The sequence below is a fragment of the Dunckerocampus dactyliophorus genome, chromosome 6 (genome assembly GCF_027744805.1).
Source record: "Dunckerocampus dactyliophorus isolate RoL2022-P2 chromosome 6, RoL_Ddac_1.1, whole genome shotgun sequence".
NCBI classification, from domain to species: domain Eukaryota; kingdom Metazoa; phylum Chordata; class Actinopteri; order Syngnathiformes; family Syngnathidae; genus Dunckerocampus; species Dunckerocampus dactyliophorus.
The window spans coordinates 26,466,762-26,485,482 of record NC_072824.1 but is presented as its reverse complement, the minus strand read 5'-3'; the positions used below and the strand labels follow the sequence as shown (position 1 = coordinate 26,485,482).

The window sequence follows — 18,721 nt, the reverse complement described above, 5'->3', positions numbered from 1 at the left end:
GCCCGTTCTTTTGGCTTGGCTCACTAGAAAGAACCAGTTCTTTCGGCTCCCAAGTGGCTCCTCAGATTTTTTTGTTGTCTTAAATTAAGGACCAAATCATGTATATTGAGTAAAATGTATTACTAATGTAAAAATACACGATCAAAGAATATACATATAAAATATTTTTTGTTCATTTAGATTTATTTAAACCTGAATGAACAGCTATAAAAATATGTTTTATACCGTAATAAAATATAAAAACAAAGACCCATCTCAATAGACAAATTAGGTCAAAATAGGTCAAATCTCTTCATGCAAATTTCTCACAAACAAATCGGCACTAAGAGCACCACAGTGTGTGTTTAACCCTTTAACCCCGCCCCTCCCCTTTCTCAGTGTGGACACAGAGACGCCGTCACACATCTTGACCAATGACACACACCTTTAACAGAAAAAACAGACGAGGGAAAAAGGGAATCGGCTCCCAACGACGCGAGCCGGCTCCTACAGCCGATTCGTTCGCGACAGACGCATCACTACTTACGATCTATTGTAGGGAAAGTATCATTGATTGCCATGGAAATCATTTCAGTATAAACAATGGGCTAACATAAAGAAGATGCACTTCATTCATATGAAACAAAGTTGTAGAGAGAAAACGGCAAACAAAAGGCAATATTAATAATTAGGGCTGTCAAAAATATAGTTCATTGATTAGGTTAATTTTTTTTTGCAATTAAGGTATAGTCATCATGGCACGCCACGGCAGACGGCAGCACAGTGTAGCTCCCCACAGAGTCACACAGCGTCGGACACTCATTTTAAACATTATTCTGACCTGAACACAGCAAGAGCAGTGCAATTCCAATACCATATATGTTTCTGCTACTCCAAACAAACACGTCTCTAGTCCATTCGACATTACAACGACACTTCCATATTGTCACTAGACAGACCGCGAGATGGATTCAGGGACACTCCGAACTTCACAACATCTGTATTATGCTCGAATGGGTGGTCTAAATAAAGAGAAATGCAAAGAAAATCAAAAAAATGGATATTCTTATCGCTCACTTTGTAAGTCTTATTTGATGCATTTAAGTATGCTCGGAAATCCCCGAAAATTCACTCCATACATGTGAATTAATCTTAAATGACATGGGATCGTTGAACAACTGCTCATTGCTCATAATAACACAAAGTCTGATTAAAATGATCTACTATTTAAAAAAAAACAGAGTTAGGTAAATAGATTTTCAGACATGTTTGCCATCGTAACTGGATTCAAATTTTAAGTTAATTTGGCGCAGTTAATACATACAAATAAAGTATGTATAATCCTGCACAGTCATTTATCTTTCTTTCAATAAAATACAGTAAAAATGGGCATATTCCAAACATGATAATGGTTTAATTTATTTCGAAGGTGCATTCAAGTTACATTGGAATACATCACATTGTACAAGTCACAGTTCTACATGTCCAACAAGGAGTAGGAAGAAGCAGAATTTATTAAACCCACCCCCCCACCCGTTTCACATCAATTGCAATACATTTGGTCACTTTCTGTATTCCAAATGTACTCTTTGCTAGTTTAAAATACACAGGAAAATGATAAGGTAATATGATAATTTGATAAGGTACTATGAGGTAACGTAGTGTGAGATGGTGATTAATCATGATTAATTAATGTGAAAACTGATTAATCAGATAAAAAAATTTAATCATTAGACAATCCTAATAATAATAAAGATTTTTGTGCAGTGTCCAGTGAGTTTTAGCGGTAGAAGAATCGTTAGCCACGGCGCCGCCTGTTGACAATTTGCGGCAGTCATTAAAATACAGCTTAAATGGGAAGATTTGGGTTTTTAATAATTCATGACAGAGGTGGGATAAGTCAGCGTTTTGCAAGTCTAAAGTAAGTCTCAAGTCTTAAATCTCAAGTCTCAAGTAAAGACCATGTTCTGGTGGTTTTAACAAAACATTTATTAAAATGCATTTGGAACAGGTACACCAGACTCACCTGTTGTCACGCAAAACAGTTCTGGCAAAACAATCATACACTTCACTCATACTGCATGACTAAACTGCTAAAAAAAAATAGCATTACTGTATTAGGCTCTTTTTTAGCATCATTATCGTTCATCTTGATATCCTGCTGAATATAAATCCTAAAAGTCTTTTCTCGTACATGGGATGAAGGGATTTTAACTGAGCTTTTAGTGTTAAAGCGGTATCTTCCTTGCCCACATGTGTAAACAAGATAAGCTGAGTGAACCCAAACTGTTAGGTAGCAGCTGTTTAACATTCTTTTGGTTGCTCCACTAACAGTCTTAATTGTAAAAATCTAATACAAGCAATGGTACAAATAAAAATCAGAATGTTCATTGCAGTCAGCAGCACAATGCATTTGGTTTCAGTCAAATTTTACTTGCACACATAAAAACATAACCTGCAGCAAAATAAATACAAACAAAAATAGAATACTTCAGTCAGTACACTTCAATAAGTACAGTGGAACCTTGGTTAGCGTCATTCATTTGTTCCGGAAGGTCCGACTCTAACCGAAACGGACATTAACTCAATCAATTTTTCCCACAAGAGATCGTGTAAATCCAATTAATCCTCTCTTCACTGGTTCTCCTTAAAGCTGAAGTCACAAACTAGTGAGAGGTGGTCTGAAGGATAGCTGAAGGATGGAAGCCTGTTAGGACCAATATCTTCCTCTGAGGGTAAGTCCAAGACAGTGTCCACTGTCAATGAGTCCTGAGTGTACCAAATGTAGTCCAGAGTGGCGCAGCATTCCCCCGTGGGCCGAATCTTCCACGTTGTGTACCGTGGCTCTGTCAAATTGTCTTGGCTGAGGTTCTTATAAGCGGAGTCCAAACCAAGAGGAGATGTGAGGAAATGGTGGTACACGTCCTCTGTCGGGACAGCGTTGAAATCCCCACATATAATCAGAGGGACAGGGGAGCTGGGGCCACCCGATGTTCTGGCCGCATGTTTCTGGACCACGTTTTGGACTTGACGCAAGAGATCCGCACCCTGGGCGTTGCGGAGCCACTCCCAGCCAGCACGGGCCTTCAGGTGGGTCACGGCGACACACACACACCTCTTTGTGCTCTGACAACGCAGCATCATCACCAAAGCAACCTGGGACGACACAGCAGCATGAGAGAAAGGCTTCAAATGATTCATCGGGGCGTCAAGAGTGTTCTACTCACCTGATTGGTCGGAATCTTCATGGCAGAGAGCTGCAAGCTCACACAGTCCAAAACCTCGAAACGTGACTCGTCAAAAAAGAGCGCACAGCCATCGGGGCCGTTGTTGCCCTTCACATTCAGACATGGCGACCAGGGTTTGGGATAGAACTTGCTTCTGTAACCCAAACGGGCCAGAACTGGCTGAAATGTGTCAAAGTAGTGGTCCACTTCCTGCAGACATAGGATGTGAGGTCGGTAGGTGAGGATCTCCTCCAAGATGAGATGCTTTCTTCGGGACCAGCTGAGGGCCTCCAGGGGACACAGCACAAAACTGTCAAGTCCTTCGCCAAGCGCTGATGATAAAGACATCATTTCTTCAGGTTAGTAGCCTTAGAAGTGGACCTTCATGCAACTAGCTTTGTGAAATGTGGCATGCTATGGTGCTGTTTGGAATACTCATGACAATGAATGATTATTCTGTGTGTTCATGTTCCTCCAAAACCAAAGAACCCCAAACAGAAACCTCTTTGGACTGTTTGGTATTCCATTTTTTGCATTGGAACTGCCAAACCTTCTGTTGGGGTACCTACTAACCGTAATGACAGATACCTGAAGGATGGCGCTGGAGGCGCTGCAGTTTTATTTATATGCAATATTCCTGCATGAACTACAACATAGTAAATGGTCTGAAAACCTTTGAGACGCGTAAATGTGCCAGGCTAAAAATAACACAGTGGAACTGTTTATGTTGACGGCCCTTAGACCGGCTGTCTGACTGTCGTCGACATGAGCAGTTGTCAACATACGTCGTTGCCAAAACCAAAAGTAGCCATTGCTTACACATTTACTTGTGACACTGGCCAAAGACAGGCACTCGTGTCATCATACTTTGGAACAGCACAACACCGTCAAAGTTCACCCTCTCAGGAACTACTCTAAGTACACACAGTATACTTACTGAAGTGTACTGTACAGTATAGAGGGGAATGTTCCATTTGAGACACAGCCATGGTGTCCGACAGCTGTCCCTTACCTTGTGCCAGAATGTTCCACTGCATTACCCGGATGGCGCTGCTGTCGCCATTCGAGGGTGGAATGAAAGTCCTGTGGTAGCGCGGTGGTCCGTCTCTGAGGGCCTCTTCACACTGCAGCAGCACCTCCGCGGGACTGAGGGGACTCACCGGGGACCCCTTCTGCTCCTGCGCGACCAGGTAAAATGATAAGTGTTTGGAAAGTAGGCATAAGGAGCCGTGTTGTTCGTGTTTAGAGGACAAGGCAGTCACCTGGCAGAAATCAGGATTCAGGATTGTGTCTGCAGGCTGGTAGGGATCCAAGTGGGTCAGAGGGAGGGGGACATGTTGGCTACCGCTGAAGGTGTGAGCCAAGTTGCTGTACAGCCTGGTGGCCCCTCCACCCATTGGATAACCTGATAAGAAAAGCACCATCATAGTCAATTGTGAGTGTACTCGCACGCAACACACTAAGATAACTGATGACCCCAGGGCTGATATTTTGTCACATGTCCTGTACGTTTTGTGTCCAACCAAAGTCTTTGAAACACTGGTTGATGGTAGTAACAACTGCTGTGGTCCAAGTAAAAAAGTTATCACCTATGCAGTGTTGCAATTGATAAAACACTCAAGGTATTGTTTCAACAGTCACAAAATGTGCGCACACGTGTGTGTGGTCATTAGTGCACAGCAGCATCTGTCATTAATTGGCCAGTAGATAATCTCCTCTCCTTTAATAACACACAAGCATGTCACTCCTGCTGGACTGTAACACCCTAACAGTTACTAACCCCCAACACTCGTGCCCTCACACCTGAACACACTAACCCCCTAAGACCCTAACCTTAACACCCTAATAGTGGACTGTCCATATCTTTGGAAGTGGGTGACCTTAGACAACCAGTACTTCCTGTATGTAGGCAGTCTTTAGCAGTGAACTTTGAACGACTACAATGGGAACGAGTGTTGTGCGCTGTCATTGCAGTTTTGCCAACTTTTAAACCACAGTGGGTCACATTGATTTGTCATTGACCTACTGAAAATATTTGAACAGTGCAGGCAAACATTCAAATTGTATTTTGAGTGAACTGTGAAACAATTACTTTCTTAGGATTATCCACGGGGCTGCCACACCTTTCCACATGCAGTATGTACAGTATAATAGGATTCAGCTCAAAATGATACATTTTTATTATTGTATTTTGGTTGTAGTTTCCATTGGTGTACAACTGAACTGTATCATGTTTTAAAAAAAAAGCCTATTTTGTCCTCCAGCAACACCGCAACCACAACAACATCTATGTGTCAATCACAACGGATTATTTTTAAAGGCAGATTTCTTGTTATGCTGCTTCTCTTCAATTAAAATTATGCACCGACATACATACACGTGTGTGCTATCACCATATTTCTAGACTTTGCACATTGTCGCCACACTATTCCACACTGGTAAAACTAGTTCATCATATCCAGCTATAATAACGACATCCAGAAGCCGTAAGTCATCGACAAAGCTCATACCTTGCATCACTGAATACACAGTATATGGACCAGCATAAAAACATGACCAAGAACAACAACAACAACAAGCATCTTACCCATTGTCTCCATCACGTGTGTACTTATGTTGACTGTGTGCTCAAGATGGTTCTTCTTCAGTTTTGTCACCCCGGCTGGAAGGTACTATCAGTAGATTAGTGTTGTGCAGCAGAGGCTGATGTGACGTCTGCAAGTGTAAGCAGATATCTGACTTAGCCGCGCTCGCTGCAGCCTATAAAGCCTCGGGGGGCGGGAGACGGGATTAGGAAACTGGGACGTCATCCGGCCAAGGGAGAGGTCATGTGCCGGTGAGGCAGCAAGCACACACTGCTGCTCCCTCTCCAAAGATATTCACAGCATGTTGGCGTGCTCTAGTTATTTGCCAAGTTGATAGACTTGTAACACATCTAATATTACAAACAAAACCAAAGGAAATGTTATTTATTCAATACAAGTGTATCTACAGGCATCTGTTTTTTTCAGGAACATAAAACAAAAGTGTGAACAGCGACATTTGATTTTGCAGGTGTACTTTATGTTGTGGCCAATGAATTATTATTATCATTATCATTATCGTTATCATCATTATTGTTACTACTAAGAATTATACTTTTTTTGCACATTGTTCTGGTTGATTTGTATTATTATATATGGGTTTTTAATGCATTTATTTCAGCCTCTATTAATGTTTGTTTTTAATCTTTGTTTTTATTATTATTTTGCATATTTACATGATTTAATTTGAATATTATTTAAGTTTTTCTATGTATTTATTTAATATTTTATAGATGCATTTTTTTTTTACTATTACATGTACTTTTTGAAATTATTTCTAAACTGCATTTTACCACCAAAGTCTTTAATTGTATTATTATTATCATTCATTTAGTTTTTTTTAGCGTTACATTTATTTTGTTTCAATTATCTTAAAACTGCATTTAATTTCTCCTCACAAAGTATTTATTTCATTTTAATTGTACATTTTGAAAAGATTTGGTTGAGCTCCCGTCTCAACCCCTACATTTTTTTGGGTTCATATTTTAAAGCTAAGCTTCCCAAACTGAGGGTTACTTTTTATGGTGTCAGATTGTCAAGATTAAAATGCTCTAAGAAGATAAGTTTATTTATTAATTTGTTTTTTGGAACATTAGAGACCAGTTACACTAGATTGTACTGAATTTTGCGGCCAGTGAATGTATTATTTATTTAGCACTATTCCTTTTTGTGCTCATTTTTTTTGTATTCTTATTTATGGTATTTTTTTTTCAACACACCTTGGATGCCATTGTGTTAACCCTACATGCCAAAGTATGTATTCATTTCAGCAATGGTACACTGTCTCATGACAACAACTGTGTGCATGTCATAAGGGCATGTGTGTGCATGCGCACTTGTTGATTAAGCAATTACTTCCTCTGCGTGTGTGGAGCAACACCTCCTTTTATTACTGAGTGTACTTTTCCAAAGTAGATGACAAATGTTCTGCAGAGACACCAGAATAGAGCAAACACTTGCGAAGAACTGCAAAAATAGAACAGCTCAACCCATTTCCCATACACACCTTGACATGATAGATGGCTCGGCATTCGCGTCCTCACATGTTCTAAAATTTCTCTGCTTTAAATGGGAAATAATTCGATTTTTTATGGTAACTTCAATAGAAAGTTATTTGATGGCGCTATCTGCAGGGGGAAAAAGAGTGCTGCGGATATGAATCCAGTAGAGGGTGCCATCTCACATCACAATTCACTTAACAGTTTCCAGCCAGAAGAGGCTTTGACAAGCAGTGATGTTGTATAACTTCACATTTTGTAAGTACAATACTGTCTACGGCAGGGGTCACCAACCCGTCAATCGCGAGTCCATGTCCAAGTCCCAACCATCCAGTCGATGTTTGGGACTTTGCCGGTCGAGCCCGAGAATATCAGAAAAAAAATGTATTATGACATCAGTGCCCTCCCCTCAAGGTGAGTGACCAACAGGCACGCATTTTGACCACTGGACACGCTCGTACGCCTTGCCGCTCTCCAGGCAGCGACCCGCAAGAAGCCCAGTCCCCAAATTCGACGGGAGTTACCATGAATGCACACACGTACACCGGCTCACCTCGCCCCGCAGCGCTCACAGGTTGCACAGGTTGGAGATATACGTAACTATATCGATGCGCAACTCCAAAAAACGCTGCTCGGCCACAAAACAAAAATATCCTCATCTGTCAACGGCACTTCAGACAGAAGTATTTTGTGAACATGGGTCAATACGAAGCTGGACTATCCGCCAAACTGTTGCTGAAGTCCGACGCCTTTTCAACGTTATTTAGTGGTGTTGAAGAGTCAGACGAGCAACCTGTGAGTAGCAATTTATCAGTGTCCTAACTGTTTATTTTGTGGACGTAATCGGCCAAAAGCGGTTGTCTGTGTAGCATTCGCAGGGCCGGGGGTGGAGTAAATTACACCCTGTTTGGGCGAGAGGCAGGAAACCCAAGGAAACACTGCAGGAAGAGGCACAGAGTCTGGAAGATCCAGAAAGCTTTCTGTATGGGTTATTGTGTGTAGCTGCTCTATAGGAGTCCAGAACTCAATACAAAGGCCCGAAAATGAGTATAACAGGTCCCCTTTAAAGAAGTTGTCTGGTCCTCTAAGTTTCACCAGTGATTTTTGTCTAAATTTTGTGGTTCTCCTTTCATATCATATAGCCCAGGGGTCACCAACATGGTACCCACGGGCACCAGGTAGACCCCCCCACGACATGAGACACCTGCAAGCCTGCTTTTCGTTTTGATTTTCAGTTAATAATGTGACAACAATAGAAATAAATGCATTTTGAAATACAAAATATGAGTCGTGAATACCAGCATTTTGGTAACGTTCTGGTAAAACAAGCATATTCGCTTTGCTTGGGTTGAAACAAGCTATGAAAATAAAATGTTACAAAAATGAGTAGCTCTTGGCCATTTTCATTTTGTAAAAGTAGACGGTGGTGACCCCTGATACAGCCAATAGTAAATTTAAAAATGAACTGTACACTTTATGTGATCGATATCGGCCGATTTCACTCATGGATGATCGGTATCGGCAGCATAAAACCCTGATCGCAGCATCCCCAGTTCTCACATGTTTAACTGAAAACCTGAATGAAAAGCAGGCTTGCGGGTGCCTCATGTGATCCCGGTGGGCTACCTGGTGCTTGCGGGCGCTGTGTCGGTGACCCCTGAATGAATGCGCTTGAAAGGCTCCCACTCAGTGCTCAATCAAAATGACATATTTTGCTCTCCCACCTTTTCAACATTAAGCATGCTCTCTTCTTCTTCCACTGTTTTGTTTTGAAGCAGCACAGCACCGTGGTTAACAAGTCGCTACAAATGATGACACGTGTGTGTACACACATCTGTACACAGACATCATCAACCACAAGTTACCACATACTTGTGTTTGTCCGTGACAGGGTAATGCATGCCAAACGTCACACAGCTCTCACGTTTCATTTAGAGAGATCAATGTGTGTGTGTGTGTGTGTAAACATTTCCATATTGGGAAAGGGCATATGTCTGATTACATTACTGTGAACTGTACACCAGTCTGCTACTGTACTGAACAGTACAGCGTTCAGGAGGTTTTAAAGCATAAAAACAAGACCAAGCCATCTCAGTTAAATCACCACTTTACTCTGGAACCTTAGGAGCAGCCCCTCCTCCAAATAAAGACATGCCATAACAAACTCCAACATTAAAATCCTTTCATACACTTCGAGTACGACCAGAGAGTCTTCACAGCACCTCTTTTTTTTCCACTTTTTTTATGTTGCAGCCTTATTCCAAAATGAAATACATTAATTTTCCGCCTCAAATACCTCATAATGACAACACATATATTTTTTAAATGTTTGCAAATTTAATAAAAAATAAGAAATCACATGTACATAAGTATTCACAGCCCTTGTTGATACACCATTGGCAGCATGTTTTTTTTTGTTTTTTTTTTAAATATGATGCCACAAGCCTGGCACACCTACATGTGGCCTGTTTCAGCCATTGTGCCTGGAGACAGTCCTGTCTCGGAGGTCTACAGACAATTCCTTTGACTCCATGCTTGGTCTGTGCTCTGACATGCGCTGTCAACTGTAGGATCTTATACAAACAGGTGTGTGCCTTTTTGAATCATATCCAATCAACGGAATTTACAACAGGTGGGCTCCAATGAAGCTCAGTCAAAACACAAAGCACCTGCTCTCAATTTTCAGCTTCATGGCAAAGGCTGTGAATACTTATGTACATGCAATTTCTTATTTTTTTTATTACTGGCCTACTATTAAAGGATGTATTTGTATGTATATTTTATTTGTATTAATTTGTAAATTTTTATTTTATGTTAATAATGTGTCCCTGCGACCATAATGAGGATAAGCGGCATAGAAAATGGATGGATGGATGGATTCATATCAGTGAAAATGTAATTGGTATAATATACAGTGGAGTATTTTTTGCATGTTTGTCACACTTAAATGTTTCAGATCATCAAACAAATTTAAATATTAATCAATGACAACACAAATGAACACAAAATGCAGTTTTTAAATGAAACGTTTTTATTATTAAAGAGAAAACAATTCAGACCTACATGCCCCTGTGGGAAAAAGTGATGGCCCCCTAAAGCTAATAACTGGTTGGGCCACCCTTAGCAGCAACAACTGCAATCAAGCGTTTGCGCTAACTTGCAATGAGTCTCTTACAGCGCTCTGGAGGAGTTTTGGCCCACTCACCTTTGCAGAATTGTTGTAATTTAGCCACATTGAAGGGTTTTCCAGCATGAAGCGCCTTTTTAAGGTGTGTTTTGGATCATTGTCCGTTTCAGCTTGAGGTCACAAACAGATGGCCGGACATTCTCCTTCAGGATTTTTTGGTGGACAGCAGCATTCATGGTTCCATTTATCACAGCAAGTCTTCCAGGTCTTGAAGCAGTAAAACGGCCCCAGACCATCACACTACCACCACCATATTTTACTGTTGGTATGATGTTCTTTTTCTGAAATGCGGCGTTACTTTTACGTCAGATGTAATGGGACACACACCTTCCAAAAAGTTCAACTTTTGTCTCGTCAGACCGCAGACTATTTTCCCAAAGGTCTTGGGGATCATCAAGATGTTCTCTGGCAAAATTGAGAGGAGCCTTATAATGTTCTTTTTGTTCAGCTGTGTTTTTCGTCTTGGAACTCTGCCATGCAGGCCATTTTTGCCCAGTGTTTTTCTTATGATGGAGTCATGAACACTGACCTTAACTGAGGCAAGTGAGGCCTGTAGTTCTTTGGATGTTGTCGTGGGGTCTTTTGTGACCTCTTGGATGTGTCGTTGCTGAGCTCTTAGGGTTATTTTGGTTGGCCGGCCACTCCTGGGAAGTTGCACCACTATTCCATGTTTCCGCCATTTATGGATAATGACTCTCCCAATGCTTTAGAAATGGCTTTATAGCCTTTTCCAGACTGACACTTTTTTGCACAGGGCCATGTAGGTTTGCATTCTTTTTCTCCCTTAATAATAAGAAAGTTTCATTTAAAAACTGCATTTTGTGTTCAGTTGTGTTGTCATAGATTATTATTTACATTTGGTTGATGATGTGAAACATTTAAGTGTGACAAACATGCAAAAAAAAAAAAGAAGTCAAAAAGGGGGCAAACACTTATTCACACCACTGTATGCACATGTGTATATTATATGTCCTGACACCCCGTATAGTCCTGTACCTCTGATCGAACAAATTATCATCATATTAGTATAAAGGTTACGAAAGATGTGTACAGTAGATTCCTACTTTGAGTGGGGGTTACGTCTCAGGACCACCAGTGAATGGCAAAAAACTGTGAGTAATTGGTACGCCCATAGAAATGTCTATTTTTAAAAATGTCTGCCCTCCCCCGATGACATTGATGTTCTCTTCTGATTTCTGATCAACATGTGCAAAAAAGTCACTGTTGTAATTATTACATTGGATTCAGCTCAAGAACCCTCCCCTTCTCTCTTCAGTTGCCATTGTTGACTTGCGACACAATCCAGGTTTAAACACACCCTAAGTAGGCCTCACGCACTTACTAAACACATTTTAAGTATAAAATGTATAGTTATTCACCACTAATGAATGTTACTGTAAGATGACCAATGAACAGATGAGTCTGAGTCACGGTGTAGCCTTTAGCCTGGTCGTCAGGCTAGCACTAAAGACTAGCATGCTCGAGAAGGCGCTGCTCCAAGCCGCGTCTACATAAGCCACACTGCTTGACATATATTATAGAATTATCCATGAATGAATAATAATTATATTATTGTATACTTTTAATGATTTTAAAATTATTATTACATGTTGTATTTTAACTTGTGCTCAATTGCAAGTTTTGAGATCGGTTTGACTGTTGAAGCGAGTGCTTCTGTGGCTCACAGCACACAACTGTGGTGTGTTCAAGGACCGCCCAACAGTGCGAAATCTCAAATTTTCGACAAGAAAACATTATTGGTCAAGTATAAAGACATAACCATGTAAATATTTTGGGCTTTTCTAGCAGTGGTCCACGAATGCTGCACATTTTACCTGTATGATCACCTATGTATGAATTATTACTGACTTATGGTGAATGAGATGTGTTGTCTGCGGAAAAAAACAACCTATTTTCAGAGGGGGGGAAAGAAAAACGACGACGATGACAAAACTCCAAGTGCTTGGAAACAGAACTTGTGGAAGTATGCCAACAAAAACATCAAAAAACTTTTCTATGCAAAATTTACACACCTACTTGCAATACTACTACTAAATATGCAGGATCTACCGACACTTACATGATACCCAAGTTCCATACAGGCGGAATAAGTTTGCCAATAATACAGACCTCACAACCCTTCATTTCATGACTGTGTGAAAACTTACCTTGTTTTCTTTTGCCTCCACTGCTGCCTTGTTGTCTCCTGGTGTTGCTGACCTCAGGATGGTCATGGATGTCACAGTGCTTCCATTGAGAACACTGAGAACGTTGTCTCCCTGTTGTGTCTTCATCCAGCAAGGTCATTGGAGAGGGAGGGACACGCACACGAACGCACACGGTCAAGTCTGCCCCCTGTTGGATGGTAATGGTAACATTGGAGTACACCACGTGTTTACGCTTGTACAAGTCCACGTGCTGTCTGAAAAGGAGTAGAAAGAAGCAGAATTTATTTCATCCCCTTTTACCCCTTCGCCACATCTTAACAATTAGTTTGACGTGTCGCGGCTTACCAAATATTTCCTATCAAGACAGAAAAGTATTGAGCATGTGGAAAAGTAAAATTAATATAAGAATTATTATATAAATATAAAATATTTAGTGGAGAGGTGAAAAACTGCTTGAAACTACTGGTGTACATCTGGTGTACATTTCACACCTCAGCTATTTACTGCTGGAGCTTGTCAAATCAAAAAGGGACAGCATCAAATTACCACTCAGTCTAAACATTGTTCAATGCTTCGTAAATAACATATAGTATTTCCATCTAACAATATTTTATTGCTTACAGCAGGGGTGTCCAAACTTTTTCCTTTTTTTTAAATTTATTTTTAAATTTATTTTTTTTTTTAGTCCAAACTTTTTCCAACAGCCACATAGTGAAAAAAGAAAGGATGCAAAGGCCACTTTGATATTTTGTAAAGCTATATATTTAAAGCTATATATTTTGTAAAGTTATATATTTAAAAAAAATGCATCTCAAGTTTGTGATATGGGCGAAAAAGAATAGGACTATTATTAATATGAACTTTGGTGTTTGCTGTTTTTTTTCCCCATTTCCCTGTTATGACACCTAAAAATCTACTGTGATCGTTTTCATTTGCTCCTGTTTAACACCTGACAACATTTGCATATTCAGGACAATAAGGAAAGTTATGGCCTTCCACCAGAATTTCCACTAATTTCCACACCACTTTTTTCTTTCGAAAGAAGACATATTTTAATATAATCTTGACGATAAGATGTGAGTTTTTTTTGTTTTTTTTAAACAATTAGACTGGAAGATAATCATCATTGACCACAGGGTGGCGGTTATGAACTCTTGACATTTGCTACCGCCGAAAAGAAACGAAGAAGAAGCAGGAGCACCAGGTTGGTGACGTCACACACACGGCTTCATCTCGAAAGAAAGCGTATTTTACATTGTAATATAACATTAAATATTGATTTGAGTTTTTAAATTAATTAGACTGTAATCCAACGATCTCGGACCACAGAGCGGCGGTTATGTACTATTGAAGTTTGATACTGCCAAATTAGAACCGAAGAAGAAGTTGAAGAAGAAGGCGTTGTCGTATCAAGGTAGGATTTTTAACAACAAAGACAGTCTTATTTGGCGTTCATACAAATGCAGTATTATTATTGTAAAGATATGATGGTCAGAGCAGTCGAGGATACAGCTTGTTGAGGCTTCCTTTGCTTTAATAAGACATCTATTGGACAAAAAGTGTAAAACATACCAATTTTTTACAGCAATGACGTTGTTTACTTGAATAAAGCTGTAATACATGATATCAGCACATACCGGTAAATATTTGGATTCCAATAGGGTCTAATAGCGGCAACACTGTATGTCAGGAATGTCCAGACTTTTTATTAGTGTCAACATTTCAGCGTTTTCTCTTTACATTTTGCCTTTTTACTATATTTTCGCTTGTTTTTTTTTGGTTTAATTTGATTTCTACATTGTGCCTCGGGCCGATCAAATAACAAGGGGCCGCTTTGGACACCCCCGCCGTATGCAGTACGGTGTACAAGTACAAGTAGTGGCAGTAGCAGGACAGCACGTGAGTAAAACTGGTATAAATAAAAAAGAAGTGTAAGAATAAAAACAACAGCTAAGAAAATACGATAATATGAGGCACGAGCCAAATCATCAAATTATTTAGTAAAAAAAAGTCATAATAATAGTGAATAATTGCTTAATAAGCAGAGTGCAGGCAAAGTATTTAGAATTGTATTTTGTTGATGGATATACTTTTTTCTTTCACACATGCAAAGTATTTTCATTAGAATGTTTGATAACAATATTTCACAACACATCAAGTAGAACTCCTAGCTGTGTCTCAAATGGAATACTTTTGTGAGTATGCTTCAATAAGTATACTGTGTGAACTGTGTACTTGAGTGTGCACAATTTTTAGTGTAGTGCTGTCCCAAATCCGCTGTTGTTGCACACTTACTGGAAATGATAATCACAATGTTCACCCTTTTCTTCTTCTTCTTTTCTTCAATGGTGAATAAATTACCGGTATCTGCCTGCGTTTTTTTCCCTTCCACTGCTTGGGTGTACAAGAATTAAAAATGAATTATCCCCTTTACACTTGAATTAAGCCAGAGATTTAGCTTTTTGTTTCGTAGTCCCGCTCCTTCCGCTACATATCGAAGATGGTGACTATTAGGGTGTATTCAGGGTATTAGGAAGTGTCCAGCACTGTGCACTCAATACTTACTACTACTACTACACTTACTCTTACTTACTCTTGGTCTTTTGACTGCATAAGTGCGTTCACGCTTGGAAATACGGTAAAATGCTGTGTCTGAGCACTGACAGTGAACTGTCGGTGCTCAAATGTTGCACACAAATGGTAAGTGCACACTGATGGACACTTATCACCCTCAATAATGACCACTTTGACCACATAGCGGAAGGGGCAGGACTACCAACAGCAGCAACACTGGCGTGACTGAACATGTTTGATTTGGAATTATGTTAATAATTAGTGTCATTGATTTTACAAATGTGTGTTATAGGTCATCAGCCGTCATGACTACCAAGAGTGGACTTATAACCGACTCATTTAAGGTTGTGAAGAAGGAAAGAAAAGTGACAAAAAAGGATGAGCAACCCACTGCTCCTTCAGCACAGGGTTGGTGTCATTTTCCTGTAGAAGTTGGCTTTGTCGGGATGTGGAGTGGTGTGAAAAAGTGTTTACCCCCTTCCTGATTTCTTATTTTTTGCATGTTTGTCACACTTAAATGTTGCAGATCATCAAACAAGTTTAAATATTACCCAATTACAACACAATTGAATACAAAATGCAGTTTTTTGCATTATCGCTTGCATGTTTTTGTAAAAGAAGGTTTGTGGTTATGTCAAAATGGAACCGCCACTTTCTCACAAAAGCTTCGACATAGGAGCAAAGGTCCTTTCTTGTTTTGTGGTAGACTTCTCAGTCATTCCACAAGCATAAACTCCTTAAATTGGTAGTAAAATGCACTCATTTAACTTTTTAAAACTTTTTAGCCACCGCAAGAAAGATGAGGTGCGTAAATTCTAAGAACCTTTATTATGACCCATTTCTCAGGCAGAAGCCACAAGTAAGTCTGCAAGCAATGACTATTTTTGGTTTTGTTGACGTGAGTCAGCTAATCCGAGGGGCATCAACTTGAACGGGTTCAACTGAAGCTGATTAATTACTTGCAACAAACTTTAAAATAATGTTTTGTCTATGTTATTAGTTGTTGCAGGTAGAGATGTTACTTAGTAGTATGTCATATAGTCATCCTGATCTTGTTGTGATGGAATTTTCTCTGAATGATTTTATCAACCAGACACTGAAACCGCAACGTGCCGAAATGAAGAGGAAGACAAACTGAGACAGTTTGACCTGGACTGGAGATTGGGCCCCTGTACAGGTAACAGTACAGTACATTCTTACTGTGGAATGCCTGCCTCTTCAAAGCGTCACAGATGACATTGTGTAGTGCACTTGGAGTGATCACTGATTGTTTTATTTTGGGCGAGAGGAGTGGTACACCTCGAATTGGTCACCGGCCAATCACAGGACGCATGTAGACAAACAACCATTCACAATTTAGTGTCTCCAGCCTTAACCGAACATGCATGTTTTTGGGATGTGGGACAAAGCTGGAGTACCAGCAGAATACACAAATGAAGAATCATTTAAGGGATTCTTTTTTCATGACCTGGCATTTTTCCTGCTGCAGGGATCAGCAGGCTTCAGAGATGGGAGAGGGCAAAGCTTCATGGTTTGAATCCCCCTGAGGAGATCCGGGACTTGCTGCTGCGAAAACAAACCGATCAAGAATACAACCTGAGGTGACACGCACAGAACACATTTTGATAATCATGGAGAGAATTTGTAGACACTGATCGGATTGGCCGATAATTTGCATACAATACATATGCAATCGATAAAATGCATCAATCTAAATGGTGGCGTTATAAACGAGATGGCAGACGCACCTCCAAATACTTGTGACGGTAACAAACACATTTGCGGTGTGGAACTTCTTTGGAGTGAATGAAACCGATAAACAAAAGCCATCGAGCCGACCCTCGACCTTGTTGTATCCGAACGTTTCAGCCAAGAGAAGAGAAGACGGATTTGCCCTGTACACAACCTTGAGATAATAAGCTTACTATAGTGCTCCACTGGGATCCAATATCATTTTGCCGATATGCTGTATTTTTAAGATTGGATAATATCGGCTTCCGTCACGAGATCAGGCCAATCTGGTTGCCGTATAATGTTTGTAACTTTGGGCCACACTCCAACATCGTCGGTGCGGTAATGCGCCTCAAAGCTGGTTGCCACTCGACTCCCGCCACCTACACAGGAACTGCTGCTCTAACCGCTGGTTGTTTATACTAGGGACCGTCAATAAATTAATATTGCATTGAAGAGAGTTTGTTAAAAAAAAAAAGTCATATATTCTAAATCACACCACAACTTGATCTATAACCATGTCAAATGTTTAGTCCTACCCTAAAAGGATTTTGCAAGCCCATTTTGTCCAATTTGATTTTTTATTGGATTAGGGACGTGACTCACAGAGATTTATTACAAAAGCCAAACAATATTGTTGGTCATGTGTAATAAAAAAAATATTCAGCAATACTTTGGTTGCATTATTTGTAATACTTTGAGGAGCTATTTTCATTAACATATTCAATTCTACAACTTAACGTTTGTAACAATAGCTTGTTATTTGAAAAAAAAAAAGGATCGAGATCGGATCGGCAAGACTATAAAAAAAATTGGATCGGATCGGAAGCCAAAAAATGTGAATCAGGACATCCCTAATTTTCATCTGTTTCATCTAATTTTTATGTGTTAATGAGCTAGACCTCTCTTTTCACATCTCTTAATTTGCACGATTGTGTTTGTTTTTCAGCTTATGGAGTGAATATCCTTTGTGATTATGAATGAAGAAGAAAACCAGCATCAAGGATTTAGCATATTTTCACCAATTACACCGGGTGTCCCTAAAGTCTGGACAAATAATATACATATCTTATGCAAAAAAAGTTGTAATTATTAATTAACTAATAAATAACAAATAAATAATACCTGAAATATGTTAATTATTTTAAAAATAATTCAAATGAAATACTTTTACAAATTTAAATAAAAATAGTAAAAACATATGTGTATATACAGTATGTGTGTGTAATTGCATAATATATGCATTTAAGCCTATATGTCTAATTGTATAATATATGCATTTATGCCTATGTGTCTCATTGTATAATATATGCATTTATGCCTATGTGTCTAGACTTAAGGACACCACGTGGTTACATACACTACTGACCGACATGCACAATTTAATGATGTAAAATTTGTCACAGAGGTGTTACTTCAGCAAAAAAATGTCTTAATACATTTGTACTTTGCAATGCTGTATAATGACATTATTATTTTGGTTAGATGTTATGCTAATGCTTAATATACAGCAACTGTATATTGTGGTTGTAGTTTTCTGTGGTGTACAACTGCACTGCATGTGCACAGTTGTGTTTTTATTGTTGTATTTTCTGTTTCCGCCTGTGTTTTCTGTTTGAAAATGTTAATGTAATACATTAAAATGATGTTATAAAGGGCAAATACAAAGGTTTTTTTTGTATTTTTTTTCAGTCTTACCTGTGAAAAGGTAATACCATGGGGGGGCGGGACGACTGCCTACTGCGGGGCAAACGTGTTGTCACTGTCACACGTC

The 18,721-nt window shown here is 39.5% G+C and overlaps 2 protein-coding genes across 2 annotated transcripts; one reads left to right on the top strand and one right to left on the bottom strand.

The window, feature by feature from the left end:
• Positions 1–1,524: 1,524 nt before the first annotated feature.
• On the bottom strand, positions 1,525–5,930 carry LOC129182714 (nocturnin-like). The gene is made up of 5 exons (XM_054779154.1): positions 5,794–5,930; positions 4,469–4,611; positions 4,219–4,384; positions 3,207–3,538; positions 1,525–3,135 (listed from the first exon to the last, which is right to left on the bottom strand). Exons 1-5 carry the CDS (start codon positions 5,804–5,806, stop codon positions 2,614–2,616), a joined length of 1,176 nt encoding a protein of 391 aa, XP_054635129.1. The 5' UTR covers positions 5,807–5,930; the 3' UTR covers positions 1,525–2,613.
• A 7,912-nt stretch (positions 5,931–13,842) lies between these two features.
• On the top strand, positions 13,843–18,600 carry pold4 (DNA polymerase delta 4, accessory subunit). Its single transcript, XM_054779372.1, has 5 exons — positions 13,843–14,056; positions 15,509–15,624; positions 16,310–16,393; positions 16,706–16,817; positions 17,897–18,600. Exons 2-5 carry the CDS (start codon positions 15,522–15,524, stop codon positions 17,919–17,921), a joined length of 324 nt encoding a protein of 107 aa, XP_054635347.1. The 5' UTR covers positions 13,843–14,056; positions 15,509–15,521; the 3' UTR covers positions 17,922–18,600.
• Positions 18,601–18,721: the final 121 nt, after the last annotated feature.

Excerpts from the sequence above, each read along its gene's own strand:
- LOC129182714 (XM_054779154.1), bottom strand. Across the intron at positions 3,539-4,218 it reads GTGGAACATTCTGGCACAAG|CGCTTGGCGAAGGACTTGAC; the intron begins GTAAGGGACAGC and ends CTTTATCATCAG. Across the intron at positions 3,136-3,206 it reads TGAAGATTCCGACCAATCAG|GTTGCTTTGGTGATGATGCT; the intron begins GTGAGTAGAACA and ends GTGTCGTCCCAG.
- pold4 (XM_054779372.1), top strand. The coding sequence starts at position 15,522 with ATGACTACCAAGAGTGGACTTATAACCGACTCATTTAAGGTTGTGAAG. Across the intron at positions 16,394-16,705 it reads GAGATTGGGCCCCTGTACAG|GGATCAGCAGGCTTCAGAGA; the intron begins GTAACAGTACAG and ends TTCCTGCTGCAG. Across the intron at positions 16,818-17,896 it reads GATCAAGAATACAACCTGAG|CTTATGGAGTGAATATCCTT; the intron begins GTGACACGCACA and ends TTTGTTTTTCAG.